Genomic DNA, 20,464 nt, shown 5'->3' with positions numbered 1-20,464 from the left:
TGAAAACAAATATGACTTAATGATTTTATTGGAAATTAAAAAATACTTTATTTTTAGAAGAAGAAAAAGAGGAGAAAAATGAGGGAGGAAGACTCCATTTTGAAGAACAACAAGATGCTAGTCTTACAGAACCCAATTCACTTCAGCTTACAAGACAAAAAATGTCTATTAGGGATGGAATATTTCCCAACAAGAAAACTAAATATCAAGTAAGTCAGATATGGAAATTGCATCAGCAAAAATAATTAATTTTATTTAGTGACTTTTGTTTATTCAATTTGTTTCTTCCAACAGCAATCAGATGATCATTTCATAGCAGAACTTTATGATGATGAGAAACACATTTGAAGTAAAAAAAAATACTCTAAAGATGGCTGGTATGGGTGTTAACATTTTTTATTAAAATAAAGTACACAACAATGTTTCGACCTTCTTTAGATCATCTACAGGTTAACAAAGAGAGTTGGGAATTGATCATTGCTAGGAACATTTCTTAAGGATGAGAGTGTGAATGGATAAGAGATTGTAGGGAGCAATGCAGTTAGATTTTAGACATTTAATATAGGTATAAAGGTGATTCTTTTTATTGGTTTAATTTTGGTTTGAGTTGTTGTAGGGCTGGGTTTCTTTGATTTTGAGTTTGTTTATATTTGTTTCCCTACTAAGTATCTAGTAGTTTTCTATGGTTATGTCGTGTTTATTTGATTTGCAGTGTTGAAGTGTGTGAAGGTCTTTTTTTTTGTTCTTTGAATCTGATTTCCATTTTTCTGCTTGTTTCTCTAATATAGGAGTCATGGCAGTTGTTGCATTGCGTCTTATAAAATAAAATAATATGTAGTGTTTGGTAATTATTAACTCCTCAATGTTAAACCTACATGAAATCTTCGTGGTTTTCAAAAAAAATAATTAAGTGAAAAACTGTTGGCAGTGGTAAATAACACTTACCTTCAAGTTAAAAAACATATAATTTTATTTTCTAGATTGTTTTTAATTTTCTGTTTAAAATCCTTACCCATGTAAGTTTTCTTAAAATAGTACAAAAAGAAAAGTACACACTTTTTAATGTTTCCATATTTGTTAATCTTCGTTATTGGCTTCTTCTGTTTTAGATTTTGTGTAAAAGACAAAAGGAAACCTGTTAAGTCATTCTCAAGAAATAAACACTTAGCAGAACTATGATGGAGTATTTAACAAACAAAAACAGGTTAAGGTCTTTCATGCTAATGTTAACAGCAAAAATGAGTGAAAGAAAATATTGAGCTGTTAAAAGATTTAAATGGAAACCTTATTGTTTAGGAAAAATACACAGTCAAGTATTGAAACTGTTTTACTGATATTTTTTGCTGAAGTTGAAAAACTGAGAGACTTGAAATATTTCATACATTTAAAGAGAGAAGAGGACTCTTATCAGACAATATTATTATATATAATGTTAAACAAAGTAACATTTTTAGAAATACTTGAAAATGTTATTTTTATTAAAGTTTCTGGCCTTGATGAGGTTCATCCTAAGCTTTTAAAGAGGCTAAGTAATTAGTTAATGAGTTTTTAACCAAAATATTCTAGCAGTCTTTGACACAAAGAAGATTCTTGATAATTGGAAGGTAGTCATTGTGATACCTATTTTTAAAAATGTGTCTAAGGTAGTTCTTACATATCATAAGGCAATTAGTTTGTTTTGTACTATTTGTAAGCTACTGAAATCCATTGTCAGGGATCACTTGGAAAAGCACTTTGAAAGTTGGTACTTGGTTAAAAATTTCTTTGTATAATTTAATGAAGGAGTTTCTTTGTACTAATTTTTCATTGCTTTTGCCTTTTGTAATGAAGGTACCCCTGTTGATGCTATGTACCTAGACGTCCAGAAAGTTTATAAAAAGGTTCCTCACAGTAGGTTAATTACCAAGTTAAATTTGTATAAAGCAGGTAAAAAAATCAAAGTTGGTTGAAAATTGTACTTTAGGTAGAAAACAAATCGTTGTGACAAATAAACACCATTAATTCTAACTGGGAAAATCAGATTAATAGGATCCCTCAGGAGATTTATTTTGCTGATTGCCTTTGCCAGTAATGAGAGTTGCTGTATAAATAGCAATATTTCTAAATTTGATGATGATGTTAAACATATATGTAAGACTGATTATTTGAAAATCCTTCATTAATGTAATTGGATGTGGACATAAGTAGGACAATATGTGTAATATTAATTTCAACATAGTTAAATGTAAAATGATACATTTACAGTATGGAAATTTGTTATGCCTTTATTTGTGTTCAATTATTTGGTGTTGTTAAGAACATAAAGATTTTCGGTTTGATGATTGATAAAAGCAGACCTGTGGCTGAATGTTTGGAAATGGTGGAAAAAAACAAGGTTCTTGCAGTAATTTCAGTTCAGGATTAGGGAAGTTATCACATTGTAAATAAGGTCTCATTTAACTGGAGTATTGCTTTTAGTTTTGTTCCATTTATTATAGAAAAGATATTGCTTAGCTTGAAAAATTCAGAGTTATCTAAATTATTCCTGTTTTGAAGCATCTAGGCTATGAAGAGAGAGTCAAAGATTGGAACTTGGTTTTCATGATCCAGAAGTTTAGAGTGTTGGAAGTGTGGATAAATTGCTCAAAAGAAAGTTGATTGAAACAGTGGGAAGATATTGTTGAGAATAAAATCGTAAATTTTTGAGGAAATAATTATAATTAGGAATGCTAGTAGAGAGATAGTTAATGGTACTAGTAGCAATGCAGTTTTTGCAGTACATGATGGGGCTGATTATATAAGGAAAGATGGATCTGGGGAACCTTTTGATAAGTATAAAACACTGATAATAACATTTAAGGAAAGGGGGGTCATAGCTTGATTTTGTCAATGGTACCACCAACAATAAATTGTGGGGATCAATTACTAAGTCGGTGACAAGGATTGAATGCCAGGCTTAGGTTAATATGTTGGGATGAAGAAGTAGGCTGGTTGGTTTGATTTGTGGGAAAATTTTAATGGGAAAGTTATTTTTTTTTGGAATGGATGGTTTACACTTACACATGTAAGCAAGGGCTATTAACTCAGGTGTAGTGGGAAATTTAAACTGTGGCCAGACAGAGGTGAGAGTGATGATATTATTAAATAAATATACCTATAGTATGGTTGATAGGAAAACATGTACAATAGGCATAAAACATAAATGTATTTTAAAAGCTATGATTAATTGTTACTATTGTAATGCTAGGAGTACTAGAAATAAAGTTCATGAGTTTAAAACAGTTGTGGAAATTGAGGATCTCATTATTATGTGTATCACTGAGACTTGGTTGGATTTGAACAAATCTGATGAGAGAAATATCATGCTACATATTAATTACTAGAAACAGAGTACTGAAAATAGGTGAGGGATGAACTGTACATGTGAAGAGAGAATTTTGAAACCAGAATATCATTATTTCTTATTTTCATACGCAACAGAACAAATTTAATGGAGCAACCCAGCTAATACAAAAACATATTGCAAAAGTTTCAAAAAGCATTTTCAAAAAAATGCTTTTTAACAGTTTTTTTTGTCTAACCTCTTATGTTATATAAATGTTACAAAACAAAGTTGTACATACATTTTCATTAATATCTTAAAAAGCTTTAAAACATTTTTTATTATTGGAGGAAAGAATAAAAAATAGTTTCAAAATTGATTTATTCATCAAATACATGTATTCTTGATTAGAGTTGTTACTAAATGCTACTGTTGTTGGTCTTTTTATAGCTGATTTCTATAAAAAGAAAATGATGGAAATACTAGAAAAAGTACAGTATATTGACTATTACTCTTAACACAAATAAACACCTTACATTTAAAGGAATGTCTCTTATAAATAGTTTCATAAAAAAAGTACCTGGGATTTATCAACTCTCTGATGTGGGCATTCCTTGACTGTACATGACATGTTTCTCTACTTCTCTTTGAGTTATGTTACTATGCTGTTTCGTGCGTGCTTCTGAAACATGAAATAACATCATGATATTACAAGTAACGTTATTTGTTACTGGCCCTTACAAGTATTGCAAGAATAATTACATGTATTACACAAAAAAATAACAAAATATGGATGACTGATGAATTATATAATAAAAACATAAACATAGGTTTAATAATTAAAATGTTGAATTCTAAAACAACTTATTTTTGTGTGGCTGTTTAAGATACTTATCTGTGATTACTGTTGTGATGAGCAACTCTTGTAACTTCTTTTTCCACCCTTTCACCATATTGCCCAAGAAGATGGTAGGTGGCCACCTTTCATAATATAATTCTAACTGACTCTACTGCTGATGAACCCCTACGTGTGCTCAGGTGGTATGTCTGAAAGGTTGTTAAACAAAATATTTATTATAAAATGGGCAGATGTATGGGATAACTATTCAATTTGCATTTGCCAAAGCCAATCATTTTAAACTCAAGTAACCTTCCTATTAAATCATACACATCCATATACTGGATGGACTAACACCTAAGTTCAAGAGTATGAATAATTTTAAAGCATACCTTAACATGTATTGTGCAGTTGTCAATTATTGCTGATGTAATAATCTCAAAATATATATGTTAACTGATACCCAGTTATACATTATAGTGAACTATAACATTCATCCCACTTTCTTTTGGTAAGCGATATCTTGTAGTCTGTTGTCAAACTCCTTCATTTTCTTTACTATATTAAAAAGCTGTTTAAGCACATCTTCCACTGTTGACTTATTGAAAATTTCACCTCAGCTTGAATTAAATATCTGCTGCCCATAAGTCTTCTAGGTTTCTTGAATCTTCTTCAGCTCAACAAGAACTTTTAGCAGGAAACCTGTTTAAGGGACAAAACAATGAAAACACAGAATATGCATCAATTTTCAGAGTGTAACCAAGACTCTGAATGTTGAGTATTTTTAATGTTGAGTATCATTAAAAAATTCTTACTCTCCACTGAAAGTTCTGAGCTTGATGTAAGTGCCACAGATTCTAGAAGTACAGTGTTTATCTGTTGCAAATATTTTTTTGATGGAGTTGTTTTCTCCTTTAGCTTTGTGAGGTGTTTGGTTTCTGAATGATAAACAACAACAACAAATATAGCATAGGAGTGATGAGTTTTATACACTTCTATTTATTCATATGGTAATAACTTGTCCATTTCTTGACAATACTCATACACTCCATAATTTTCAATCCAGAAAACAAAAGGATCATTGAACACTTATGAACATGGAATATACACCAGTGTATGTATGTAATCATAAAATACACTCACTCCACACTGAATAATGAGGTTGATTTTTCTGGCAGGCATATGACAGCATTAATAATCAGTTCATCAAAAAAAAAAAGTTGCACAGTATTTATTTTTGTGTATAGAAATCTAAATTGATCACTTTCATTCCCTTTGACTTCCTCTGCACACACTCTGGATAAACATAATTCCACAAAACATCTTGTTTGTTATCACTGCTATTGTCTGTATCACTGTAATGCATTTCTCTTGATGATGCTCCAGTCCACTCGTTAGGAAGTGTGAAAGTTGCACCATTTTATTGTTTAAGATCTGAGATATTATAATCACTCTCAGGATCTGGTTGACCTTGATGTACTTCATAAAGTGATCTGTTAGCAGACTTTTATGATCATTGATCTTGTCTGTATTGAGTTTTGGAATCTATTCTTCCATTGTGTTAAATACAGTAAGGTACAGATATAGTTTACTTCAATAATGTTGTTGTGTGATTGCTGATGTTCATAAGCAAAATTGCAACTATAAATATCCTTTGATATACACAGTGGAGTAGGTTAGAATATAACAATGAAATACTATTAAATACAAGAACAAAATGTGCAAAAGAGGTACTAGTAAACATATTGAGTTTTGTTGAGGTTGATACTTGATACATGTTCATTGTTACTTAATGAAAATTAATAAACTTGTTTGATATATTTGTATAAACAACAACAAAGTTAAGTTTCATTATTAGCTTTGTATTCTTACATAATGATACTACTGTTCCATAGATATCCCATAATAGAACACATCCAATCAAAATGCAGTGTGAATTACAAAATAATGACATGCAATACATAAATATGTTCTGGAAAGTATTTCATAGACAGTTCTGCATAATAAATCATAACATTTTCAACAAATTATATGTTCTAGTTTCTGTACTGTTAATTTCAAAATTTTCATGCAATTTTGAAATAAATGGACAAAACTTATGATGGAGTGGACCTTTATACAGTTGGACCTCAACTGACTTATGTCTGGGGATACAACTATAGTATATATATCTAATATATTACGGGGCATCTATGTACCAATTAGTACTAGAAATTATAGTTTGCTTAACTTCAGCTAAGCTCACAACATATGTTTTGCTCACTAATTCTTAAAAGTGACATGAACTATGAAAAATATGCCAACATTTTTTAAACACACCTTGCAGCAACTCTCCCTGTATGAATAAACTTGATACAAGCTGTGGAGCAAAAAGTTGTCATTTATTCCAGTATTATTGTTGAATTCCATGGCAAAAGGTCATGTTTTGTAGCATTCATCACGACAATAATGTGGCAAAGTTTACAGCATAATGGAAATAGAGATTTGTATTATAATCAGTGTTGCTTCTATGTTCAAATTAAAATTTGATGAGATGTGATACATCATTCAAACATACAGTGAACATCCACATATCTTATGTATAAAACCTAAATTAAAAGCCCTCTCTTTAGAACATAATTGTCATATACTAAACATGAACATTGAACTCATTCATCTATGAGAAAACCAACTTGGATTATTCTGGTGTAGTTCTGGTAAAATGATTATGGTGCCAGGCTTGGAAAACTTGTTAAAAGTTTGGTCTCAGAATTATTGAAAACTTGTGTTGCAAGCTGAAAATAATTCCTATATAAGTGAAACTTCCTGTGACCAGAGTCACGTTGTGACTCAGGCTAAGTCTAGACTCTAGGCCAAGTTATACTAGAATTTATACATTAGTACTATACTCTACATATTGGAAATTTTATTATAAATCTAATTTACCTATGGGGAAAAAACAAAATTTCACATAAAATGCTTCAGAGATGCATTCAGAAATGAGTTTTTATTAGTCCATTGGAAACAAAATCCCAAAATTAAGAATAAAAATTTTGAATGGACAGAGCCCCAAATCAACAAGCAATATCATCATAGATTCTCTCAAATTCTTACAGATGTTATTATACAACATGAGAAATAAAGAATTGTATCACGTATTTTGGAGTGAATGAAGAACATTTCTGTTGCATTTGAGAGGATTGGGATGACACAGGAAACAAATTTCCCATTCACATCTTGAGATTGTTTGATTTTAAAAAAAGCTGAGTGTGATTGAGTCAAATATGTTTTTACTCTAGAATTGCTTACAAATGGTTTTAAAACTATAATTTTAGAAAGAGAGAAAATGTGTTCTAAATTTGTTTGAACTAGATTTTATTTTCAAGTATGTCTATCGCAAAGTCACTTTAATTCAAACAATTGAAATTATACAAAAAATTTGAACTTCAAGTTCAAAGTGCAAAAATAATAATCAGTGATTGACTCATATTATCATAATGTATAACTCAATTTTTAAACTTTATGATCTACTCTTAATGGAAAATTCACAATTGCAAGTACTGGAACACATGTTAGAAATGAGAACCTTTGAATAAACAATAAATAGATAAATAAAATTATCATTTGAAAATTCAGTGAAGTTCAAAGACACAAGCAGTTATTGTGAAAAAAAAACAAAAAAAAACTTTTTAACGTTTCTTTGATGTTACAATCAAAACTGAATTGCTACTGTAAACATTGGTCATATTTATTTCATAATTCACTAATTTAAGCCAAAACATTATTAGTGGGCTTTTATCAACTAACTGTTTTTTTTTTTTTTTTAAATAGGCTAAAAAATAACTACAGCATTGTGCAAACGTTTTTAAGATATTATTTGAAAATGTTCACTTCATAACCAACCAATATCATTAACAAGACATTATGTGTTAGCTGGGAATAACCATGCATTCAGATATTCCCTTGTTTCTACCCCTCTATCTTTTCTGTATTTGAAGTTAACAATAAATCTAAAATAGCATTGTTTCCAGTAGGTTCCTTAACTAATTGGCAAAGAAAGCCATCCTAAATAGTTTCCAAGAATATTTATCTCTTGTGATTTGATTTTAGCATTTTGCTATCTATGTGCCTGAAATAAAAATCACCCATAATTATGAATTGATTAAAAGTTGAAATCTTAATGTCATTGCAAGGTGTCTCACTAATTTCATCAGTATCAATTGGTAGTCTAACAAATTCCCACTAAGCCTTTTTTCCTTTATATCAAATAATAGAAACTCAAATGGATTCAATATCTTTACTGTTATCATTAATATCCAAACTTCAACAGGATGTGACTCACATTTTAAATACAGAGATACTCCTTCATCCCTCTTTAATACCATATTTCTATAAATAGCCTCTAACACCACATATCAAAGAAACTTTTGCCATCAAAATTATCTGTTGTTTAATCATGTTTCAGTTATTCCCATTACATCGTAATCTTCCATTCCTGCTAGTGCTCTAAAGTCATCTATTTTATTTTGTACTTGGAGCATTATAACAGTAACAGTTAAGCTTATCCTTATAACTACATCTATACTTATTACCTATGATAAAATTTTCTGTCTCATTCTTTTTGCATTTATTTTCCTGAACCTTGCTATTGCCTAGTCCTAGTTTTAAAACTTCCATTACAAATGAGTTAATAGCCTTAGCAAACAAGCTCACCCCTGTCCTATTTACATGTAAATTATCCATTCCAAAAAGCAACTTTTTTCCACTCAACTGATCCCACAGATCTAACCAGCCTACCTGCTCATCCTTACATACTAACCTAAGCCTAGCATTTAGCCTAATTGGCCTATTTATAACTTTATCCCTGCAGTTAATTTTGGCAATATCCCTGACAAAATTAAGTTATGTCCTTTTTCTTTGAATGCTTTTATCAATCCTACCTTTCCCTACATCATTAACCCTTACATGCACTACAAAAACTCCATTTCTGCTAGTCCATTTGTTACATCATTTGCACTGTTATATCCTCCACCTGTGCTCTTGGGTAGCATAATCTGATTCTATTCTCCCTACTTACCACACAAACTACTCTATGCACATGCATTGTGAAGGAATCACCTATATACTATAACCTCATCATCCACATCCTTCTCTGACCCTTTTGTATTTTTTTCGTAGAATAGACTCATTATAAATAAATTCACTACTTTTTACTCTAATAGTACTCTTTCTAACTTCTTGAAAGTCATTGTTATCTGATGTATCCCTTCATGTAGATGCTTAAGTTCCTCCTGAAATCCTGCTGTCATTTTCCAGTCTACACTCTTTTTTACCTACTGCTTCTACTTTGAAATTAGTATAGCCTCCAACCTACAAACTCAACAAAAAATTCCACATCTTCATAATTATCTTCCTTAAAAGTACATGCTAGTCCTGAGTTCCCAAATAAAGCCCACTCATTTCACCCATACACCTAACAAACTGAGAACACTCAATTTCAACTCTAGTATTAACCATTGTATTTATACTTATAGCCTAAAAATAAATATTTAATACCACATACCATTAGCCAGTTGTTAACACTGTTTGTGTTATGCTTACTGTTTAAGAATGAATAATATAATTTTTGATCGCTACTTTGTTTTCACACAAAAATTTATTTTAAATATATAAAACTTAGATGCAAAATTTGATAATTTATTAGAATTAACAAATGTGTAGCATTAAAAATAAAATATATTTTGCCTGTTTTATAACTCTATATATATCTATAACTTATAACATTATAAGTTGAATGAAAAATACCAAGAGACAATAAATTAGTTTATAGATTATATTTATTTAATAAAACTATATCATGTTTTATGATTTACTAGTAAATTGAAATATACCTAGGCCTAAAGTACCATCACATGTACTAGCCCCATTTTAATGTAGTAGTTAAATTTACAATATTAAACTCTTAAGTTAAAACTTTTATTGTCTTACAAAATTATTATATCTAACTATTATTGAACTAAAACTACTTCAAATTATAAGAGAAATATTAAAATAACTTTCAGGAATTCTGTAACAGCTTAACTTTTCAACATCCTCCATCTTCAGTTGCTCTCTCTCTGTATCTTTACTATATCTCATATCTTTGTGAGAAGAGAGTCCCAATTTTTGTGAAGGTACACTGAGTAAGTTTGAAATTATGGCAATTTTTCATTCTCCAGTATGGGCTTGGTCCATTGTGCCTGCTAGTGGCAGATGAGATAAGCAAGCTTTCAGGTTTACAGGTCAATAGAGACTATAAAACCAGTTTTAGACAAAAGAGAATTATTGAGATATGGTTTAAATAAAACACAGAATGGAAAAAATAATCAAATTTGCAAACTATTGAAAACATCAATAGTTGAGAGTACTATTGATGATTGTTATGAATTCTAAAATTTATCATTGATGCATCACTATCAGGACATTTATGAATACACTTTATTGATAGGTCAGTTTATCTTTACAATCCAAGTTGTGGTTTGTTTTCTTATTAAACAAGTAAGATACAAATGTATATGGCAAAATAGCCATTTTCACCGTTTGCAACTAGTAGGCATACTGATTTATTTTCACTGATAGTTCACAGATATGATAGGTATCTGGAGCACTATGAAATGTTATGATTATGGCAACAGACTTTTGCATCTAAAGAAAGAAGTAATAGAAACTCAGTTTCTCATACCTACATTTAGTCCATTAGTTTGTACTTGTTAGCAATTGAAGGGTATTCAAATGCTCAGCAATCCACACGTTACTTGTAAAACAAGAGAAGTAAGAATGATGTGTATAAGTTAATAATTATGAATCGTATATTGTCAGACATTAAAGAGCCTTCTAACCCTTCAAGGATTCTTTACTTGCAGTCTCCTTCAACATAAACAAAAAATAATCAATAAATCCACCCATAAATCGTCCAAATATTCATGAACTTTTTATGGAAATATGTAAAAATGCAGCCTCTACCACTCCAGATGACAATTTGTTTCACAGATTTACCAACATGTTGGTTAAATAAAAATGTTAACTGGAGTTTTGTCTTACCATTTCAAATTTTGACTTTATGAACTCTTGTCCTGTTGCAGTTAGAATTCAACATGACAAAATGATCTCAGTGCTATCAGTTCTTTTAATAATTTTGAATTCTTACATTAGATTACCCTGGTTCTTGTATTTTGGAGAGCAAGCAAGTATCTCTTTCTATTCTCATATAATAACTCATCCTTAATTCCCTGGACTCTTGCTTAGTCTTCATCTGTACCCTCTCCAACAACTTAATGTCTTTTGTAAGATATGTGGGCTAGAATTGCATTCAGCAACTTAATTGGGCCTAATTGTATTTATTAATGTCTTCTTCAGGCTCATAATGAATATTTATTTACATAGAGCCCCAAAATTCTGTTAACTTTACCATTTTCAGTACAGCACTATTTCAGTAGTTTAAGGTTTGTATGAAATAATACCCAATCCATCCTTTTCTTTATCCACATAACTAAGATTATTGTCATCTAAATTGTGTGAATTTATTAGATGAAATCACATGCTTGACCTTCACACATGATAACTAAATGCTTTCTGATACTTATTTTTCCAACTAACCAACTGATCTAAACCTACCAGTATGATAACAGCATATCTGTTGTCGTCAACCACGTCTTAAAAGTTTTATATCAGCAAATTTAAAGAATTTCGAGAAATAAAGAACAACAGTGATCAAAGCACAGATCCATGAGGTACACCAGTTATAGCATAGACTTAATATTCATTATCCTAAGATAGTGTCTGTTTTAGACTGAATTCTATTAATAACTTTTCCTTCCTTTCATTTAACTATTTCTAAATCAATTTAATTTATTTATTTCTTACTCCAAGTGTGGTGGATTTTTTCACTAATCTTTCATATGTTACATTATCTCAAACTTTATGAAAATCAAAGTAAATAAAATCCACTCTTTACAGGTTTTACAGGATTAATGTTTTTACTAGTCAAATGGGACTGTATACAATTTATACTTCAAACTGTTGATACTTGATGAAACTTCATTGCTACAGAATTGAGTAAAAAAAAAAGACTTAATTTAAACTACTTTTATAAATCTGTAATTAAGTTAAAAACAGCAAACAAATAAATAGCATAGAAATGTTTTGAAATAAATAGGTCTTAAAAACAAATCCTGAAAAAGATTGAAATAACTAACCCAACTTAAGCTCTTTCCTACTCCTCATCCCACATGTTTCTGGTGAATTTTGGTTCGTTAGTTTAACTATATATAAATGTGTTAACAAACCATTTCAGACTGAATCTGTACAAAAGAATGGTCATTAATCAATGGAGATTTTGTGAAATTTAAAATTGTCTGTTTTTTCTCCTCAATCCTAATACTGTATTGTTGTTCTTGTGCTCTAGTTTTTTAAATAACGTTGTAAAAAAAGAAAAACAGTATGATGTTATAGGTTTGCATCAATAAATGCACTTTCTTCCTGCATACAGAAATAATGTTACACCCTTTAACAAAAATCACAACAGTCTGCATTGCTTCTTTTTTTCTGTTATCTATTACACTTTTTTTTGCTACAGTTCTAGCGTATAATTTGAATAAAAATTTGAAAGTTCCTAACATTCTCATCAAGAATATAATATGTAAAATAATCTTTTTTTAGTAATCTTTTACCTGTAAACTATCTTTATTATTTTTTTGTAGGATATGCAACAAATATATGACATTCACATGTGCAATTTTCTTCCACATTTATTTTGAATATGACAATGAAAAAGGAAAAGATGCCTATTGTTTTATATGTTGTGAACATTTTGGAATTAATAAGGGAAGAAAGAAAATTTAAATAGGAACATTCAGAGCAGAGATCCGTCACATGACATAGAATTGAATTGAGAATGTACTTAAATATCTCAATTTTAAATTAATAGATTAAAATTTAAATCGTAAACTATGTTTCAGTGCCAAGTTTATTGGTGTACATTAATTATAAATTTGTTTAATTTAAATTTTGATGTAATATAGTGCTTTTTAAGGTAAAAAGATAAAGAAACAACAGACTGAAAGAGAAATAAACAAAATCTTGTATATTCTTTTTGTTCCAGAGTATAAGAATTAATTTTGTTTCTCTTCAATTTCTTTTTTTAGTATTCCAATTTCAGTTCAAATTTCTGCTGGAATTTTCTGTTTATTTTATTAACCTTGACCCATTATGTGTGAAACTGAACATTGTGTTGATATTTTCTAAAGTTATTGACTATGTCTAATCACAAAACATTTAGGACTAGGCCTATACAGTATAGGGTATAGTGGAGTTTATGGTTTTTTTATAGATACATGTACAGTTGGGTTTTTATGACTGTGACTATATTATACAATGTCTCAAAAGTGTTTTATTGAGAAATTGTGTAATAGTAGGAAGAATAGAGAAGTAGTTGATTATCAGTTACTGATTAATCGGTAATCAACAAATTTTTATATTAGCATATTCTTATTAAAATAATGTCTATATCAAGTACACATGAAGCTTTTTTTTTCTTAACCTCTAAATATTTCCTCATAAATGATTTATAAACTAGTGATGATTTTTGAGTTTTACTACTGGTCCGTAATTTCTTTTTAGGTCAGAGTCAAAGTTATAGAAGCCAGACAGCTATTAGGTTCAAACATTAACCCAGTATGTCGAATATCCCTTCGAGAACAAGCAAAGCAGACACGAGCAAAGAAGAAAACAACCAAGCCATGGTGGAATGAAATATTTTTCTTTCATATTGATTTAACTCCAGTTGAGCTATTTAGTGAGTCTATTGATTTTAGAGTAAGTTTACTTTCCAAGATATCTTTTTATTACTTTGTTGAAAGCTGTAATCTAACGAAGATTTTCATGTGTCACAAAAGTATTGCATATTTTATAAAATCTGTAAGTTTAATAGTGCTTTTTTGTACCCCATTTAATAATTTGATGTTTCTGTCTTCATAACTTTCATTATTAATAACAACACAGCCTAAACAGTTGGTTACACAGGTATGTGAATTTAAACTTTAAAGTTTTTGGTTCTAATAACAGATTTTATGTAATTCTGCTGCACTGGTTTTGAAATTAATATTAATTCTTTTATCACCTTGGGATTATTTACAAATGAGGAAGATAATTTTGTTTGTGTTTGAATTTTGCGCAAGCTACACGAGGGCTATCTATGCTAGCCATCTCTAATTTAGCAGTGTGAAACCAGAGCTAGTCATACCACCAACTGCCAAGTCTTGGGCTGCTCTTTTACCAATGAATAGTGTGATTGACCATTACATAACAGTGCCCCCATGGCTGAAAGGATGAGTCTGTTTGGTGTGATCTCTTGAGACCAGATGGACAGTTAGTTTGGATAGCAATAATGTAACACAACATAGTTTTGGGTGACATATGTCTTGTTAAACAATGGTGACATGGACTTATATGGAATGTGGGAAATTTAGCTGGCACTGAGATAAAGTACATGCTAAAGGATGGAATCATAAAGCCTTCAATGAGTGCTTGGTTGTCTCCAGTAGTAATTTTCAGAAAAAAGCAAGGTATACTCATTATATGTGTTGATTTTAATGGGTGAAAATGGTAACTTGTGTTAATACATTTTCCTTGTCTTGAACAGATGAATGTCTGGATGTATTAGAGGGTTTTTAGCACATTAGTTCTGGTGTTCAGTTACTGGTAAATCAAATAGGATAGTGAGAGCAGATCCAAAATTCCTTTTAGTATGAAAGTGTTTTATTTTTAAACTTGCTTATCACTTTTGGAAGGTCAGAATATTACATTGAAAGGGCTAAAATGAGAAAAATGATTGGTCTGGTCTGTCATGATTTAGTGTTTTGTCACATGTTCAAATTTCTGCCTTAAAACTGCAAACAATATTACAGTGGATAAAAAGATTTGGAATTGAAACTAGGAAGCATCTGTTTATGCACACAAAAGTGGAATATCCTGGTCATATTGTGGGTAGGAATTGACCCCTCACAGCTTCTGCTAAGATATCAGTGGAGGGATTGATCTCACTCACATAGTTGTGTGTCAGACTAATGATGCTTTATGGCAAAAAAGTGCTGTACTATTATCAGCTGTCACTTATGTGGAAACATACTTCAGATGGAATGAGGAGTGTGAGCAAATATTCCAGTCTTTTTAATATCCTTTAGTGAAAACTAGTATTTGAATTCTTGCTAATTACTGGAATTTGAATGCAGATATTGTACAATGCAAAAGGAACTGCTAGTATTATCGTCACTGGGTGTTACGTTATAAAGTTCACTACTAAAGCATGCCATAAGTCATATATTCATGTTGCATTGTCTGAAACCACAACACAAAAAGGCCAATGAGCTTACTTGCTTTACAGTGAGATATTGTCTAGGCATTAAATGTACTGACCCTGGAAACCATATGGTATTTGAAACCATTTCTGACACAAAATTTCTGGAAAAACAATTAAAAGTACAGAAAAATGTGCTGTAATATTGATACCAGCAACTGGACTGTGGTTCTTAACCTGCTACATCTAACTGTCTCCAGAGATCTAAGACAAGGGATTCTTTAGACTTTTGATAATGTAAAGACTGGAGTGCATCAAGGTATTACTTAAAATTTGCTAAAATTCACTGACAGTTCTTTTGGCTACATTCAAGTCATGATATTCAACACTGATGTTAAAAGTCTATGATAAAGATTGCTGCTTGGTTTTGGACTATAACTGACCTTTCATGTAATGCCTGACGCACCATAGCCAGTCTGCTCCTTGGAGCACATCTTATTTTTAATTTTCCCCATATTCTTGTCTGTGGATGGTTCTACTGTCATTCTTCACCAAGATTGAGATTCTTGTATGTTGTGGTCAAACATTAGAACTCCTTTATTGGGCCTACATGCTGTAGTTTCATCTTATTGAATGTCATGTTTTGGGTGCTTTCAACTTCATGATAAACTGTCTTTTCAGACCCAATACTGTTTATCTCCCAGTAGTATCTTATTCCTCAAGTTTACAGTTGGCTCTGTAAACATTGGGGCACTTCTCATCTCAATGTTTTTGTCACTTTCCTCAAAATCAAGTTAATTCTTTTTTATCTTTGATTCCTCATCCTCAAGCTGTGACTGTGGATGCTTTCAATCAGGGAAGGAAAAACTGATATCTTTATTTTTACCATCATATCTGATTCCTTCCTAGGGTGATTTTTTTTATCTATGCTATCCTGTGTTAGGTTCTTCTAATTACTCCTTACTAGCAAGTGTAACATTGGTTTCCTCATCTCATTCAGCTCCATACTGCACTACTATTTTCTCTTTCTCTTGCTCAATTCCTGTCCATCAACTTTTGTTGTTAGACAATATATTCTGCCTTTCACTCCCTCCAACTTCATGCCTGGAATTTATCAAGTCCCTGGCAAGGTGTACCATATTGTCAAAGGCATGTAATCTTCCTTTTAGCTTGGACCATTCAACCTTCTTCTCTTGAAGTCAATCAGCATGAATGGAATGTCTTTCACCATTGATCTTTGAGTTAGTATTTTTTCTTCTTCTTAGCACATTGTAGTGATTCCTAATATTACTGAGTTATTTGCCAGGCTTTTCAATCATGGGGTTTCTATAGCTGGTAATTGTGCAGAGCAATCCATCAGTCTCTATTTTTCCAGTACCAATTTTTGTTTTCCTCTCCTATCATCTTTTTTTATTACTTCCCTTCAAAATATGTAAATCTCCCATTAGGCAGTTCTTCTGAATGGGAATGCCAATTTTGTTATTTATTGCCTTTCCTTGTTCTGTACCCTGCTGCACTTATCCCTTATTACTAATTTCCAACCCCATTTTGCCTATGGGCATCATCAGTCTCATATATTTGTCATTGATGTTGCATATACTTTGTTCTATTCCACATATGCTCTCCTTCATCTAGATCAATATTTCCTACCCAAAACTTTGATGGATCATTAGGGGTATTCTTCCTTCTTGTTGATTTCTCTTCCATCCATTTCCAACCTTTATTTCAGGACTGATCTGGATAAACTTCTGTGTCCTTTACATGCTCTTCATTGTTACATTGCCTGCATGGCCTTTTTCCATGGTTCTAATTCCTGTCTTTTCATTTCATGGCACCATTCCTCTGTATGTGATTTTTCTCCTACCTACAGGTTGGGTTCAGCAACTGGCTAGATTGACATTTTCCTCCTTGTCTTGTGTTTCAGGTGACATCAAATCAGATCAGGCATTATACCTCCAATAGGGAGGTAATTACCTATTGGAAATATATTTTCAGTATAGGAAAATACTATTTCTCTGTTAATGTGTATAATAACAATCATTATATATTGTTTCACTATTAAAGAGGAGTTGGTTTAGATCTTAATAAGAAACATTTTTGTATTTTAGACTTAACTATCATTTTTGTTAAAGAGTATTTTTATAATGTGAATTTTGTATTGTATTTACGATATTTTTTTGTGATTTTGTCTTGATTTTCATTGAATTATTTTCTATATATGTGATGTGACTGGATGGTAGTCAGGAAGGGCACCCTGACATCTCACCTCTGTTATCCATCAATAGAAATTTTTTAGTCAGACATGTGGTATACACTTTATACATTCTTCTCTGCTATCTTCATCAGATGATTGTTTCTTTCTCGTCAGGTATCGCCTTCCATCTGTTGCCATCCTTCAAACTTACATGTAACTGTAACTGAAAATGTTATCTTTTCTATATATATATTTTTCCTTCCACTGGTGTATTCCATGTAAGTTTAGGATCCTGATCAGTGGTGAGCATTACCTGTTCAGATATACTATTTCTTAGATTTGCACTGCATAGCTAAGATGTACATCCACAGCCAGTAATGCTCATTGTCAAGATAGGATGTTCTACAAAATCACTGGTAGGTTTTTCTTATGATATATTCTGGACCATACTAACCCAAGGATGTACACAGGTAAAGCAGGAAGAGATAGCTCTTTGTATCTACTGTCCCTTTAATTAAATAAATCAGGGACAGTCTGATTTTCAAAAGAAGGTTTTATGTTCACCCATTACACTGTCTTTTATGTTGATATTTCTCTGGATTATCCACTGCATATTGTTCCCCCCCCCACCTTTTCTTCTAGTGGAATATGGGAGTCCTTGCCACTTTCCAGTTACAAGCCACTGTGGTAGTAGATCAAGAAGGATTCTTACTGAATTTGATCACTTCCATGTAGTTGAGAGTAAGATGGTGGTTCTCTGCTGGTGTATGTGGCATTTGGTCCTCCAGCTTTTGTACAGTCCAATCAGGGGGATGATGTAGTGCATGTTTTAGGAAAAAAGAAGCTGCTCCATCTCTGATACTATGCTCATCTGTATAGCTTTATCCAGAGGATGTGGTTGTGTATGTTGTTTAGAAGCAATCCACTTTCATGTGGTGTAACCCAAGAAGTTGATGTTGTATTCCAGCTTTAATGTAGTCCTATTTGGAGAATGATATTACTTTGGAGTAGATCCATCAGTTCACTTCTCCAATTAGGATCTCTCATTCTACCATCATCTCGATGTCAGTTCCCAGTGAGTGGTTTTGGATTATAGCTGGACCAGTCAACATAAATCCTCACAGAACTCAATTTTCACAGTTTGTATTATATTCTCCATATCTGTATGCTGAGTTCTCGAGGTTGATGCTGCACACACACATGTGCTCCAACTTCTGTGCAGTCCAACCAGAAGATGTTGTCTGAGGCCAAAGGTTCTTTTTCTAAAACTCTATCAGGTTTCCCTACCTGTGGCTGTTGTTCTACTTTGGAGTTCCAGTCAGATTGGATTTGGTTCAGTGTGAGCCTCTCTTCTTGCCATAATTTGTATGTTGTGTTCTGAGATGTATGGTTTGGATTTACACATGTTTAGCCCATTTTGTAGTTCAGTTTGAAAAGTATATACTTTTGTTCTACTCAACTTTAGGTGAGGATAGTGTGGAACCTCATTCTACCATGGATTAGAAATGTTATTCTCATTGCCACTGATTTTGGACTGGAGTTGATCAGCCAAGTATGGTCAGATGCACCCTAACCACTCTACACCTTGGGCTACATCCATTTTTCACTCCTCCCCACATTCTTGTCTGTGGATGGTTATAATGCTGGGGTTCAGATTCAGATATATTGTAGTTTGAATTCACACCCACCTGGTTTTTCATTTCCTTTTTAGTTGTGCTCCTTCCACTTTATATTTTTATACTGGGCACTAAGTAAACCTGTTACAGAAATGGTTGGGTCTCCCACATGTGTTCATTTTTCAATTGGGATCACACTTCATGGGTGTTTGTTGGATGCTTTTAAGAGATACCTCTTTACATCCTTTGCACCAGTCTCTCCACCTATTCATTGTGAAATTCTAGCTATACATTTGAGAGGAGGTAAGGTATGGTATTAAGTTATTGTATTCTTATGCTGAAAATATATTTACAAATAGTACTTTACTTCCACTCACACTTCCCACTCTTTCTTCCCAATTAAAACTGGTGCTTTCTTTCTGCCTGATCTTTAAGTGCTAGTTCAGTAGAAGCAAATAAAAGGAGTCACATATTGGGAAGGTGTGTCACACTCCAGTTGGTGAAGGGTTGTTGCATAATGTATTACATGTGAAATGCAGTAAACCACATTAATTGTAGGTATATGGGATCTCAAGTCTTGTGACATATTTGTTTGTTTGTTTGAATTTTGCACACAGCTGTATGAGGGCTGTCTTCCCTAGCTGCCCCTAATTTAGCAGTGTAAGAATAGAGGGATGCAACTAGTCATAACCACTCACTGCCAACTCTTGGCTTACTCTTTTAACAACGAATAGTGGAATTGACCATCACATTATAATGCCCTCACGGCTGGGAGGGCGAGCATGTTTGGTGCGACAGGGATTCAAACCTGCAACCCTCGGATTATGAGTCAAGTGCCTTAACCACCTGGCCATTCCTGGTCTTGTGGCATGTGAAATATTTTTGCATATAGATGGCAACAGTGAAAGACAATAATTATACATTTGAAGGGAGGTAACTACCTATTGGAAATATATTTTCAGTATAGGAAAATAATATTTCTCTGTTAATAGGTATAATAACAATCATTATATATTGTTTCACTATTAAAGAGGAGTTGGTTTAGATCTTAATAAGGAACATTTTTGTATTTTAGACTTAACTATCATTGTTGTTAAAGAGTACTTTTATAATGTGAATTTTGTATTGTATTTATGATAGTTTTTTGTGATTTTGTCTTGATTTTCATTGAATTATTTTCTATATATGTGATGTGATTGTTAAA

At 31.8% G+C, this 20,464-nt stretch overlaps 1 protein-coding gene across 1 annotated transcript in view; it reads left to right on the top strand.

The window, feature by feature from the left end:
* LOC143228340 (myoferlin-like) overlaps positions 1–20,464 on the top strand; it is a 134,729-nt gene that overhangs the window by 24,520 nt on the left and 89,745 nt on the right. Inside the window, 2 exon segments of the mRNA XM_076459609.1 lie at positions 58–209; positions 13,776–13,970. Of these exon segments, the coding sequence (XP_076315724.1) occupies positions 58–209; positions 13,776–13,970 (347 nt within the window).

The sequence above is a fragment of the Tachypleus tridentatus genome, chromosome 10 (genome assembly GCF_004210375.1).
Source record: "Tachypleus tridentatus isolate NWPU-2018 chromosome 10, ASM421037v1, whole genome shotgun sequence".
Taxonomy (NCBI): Eukaryota; Metazoa; Arthropoda; class Merostomata; order Xiphosura; family Limulidae; genus Tachypleus; species Tachypleus tridentatus.
This window is presented reverse-complemented; position numbering and strand designations above follow the sequence as displayed.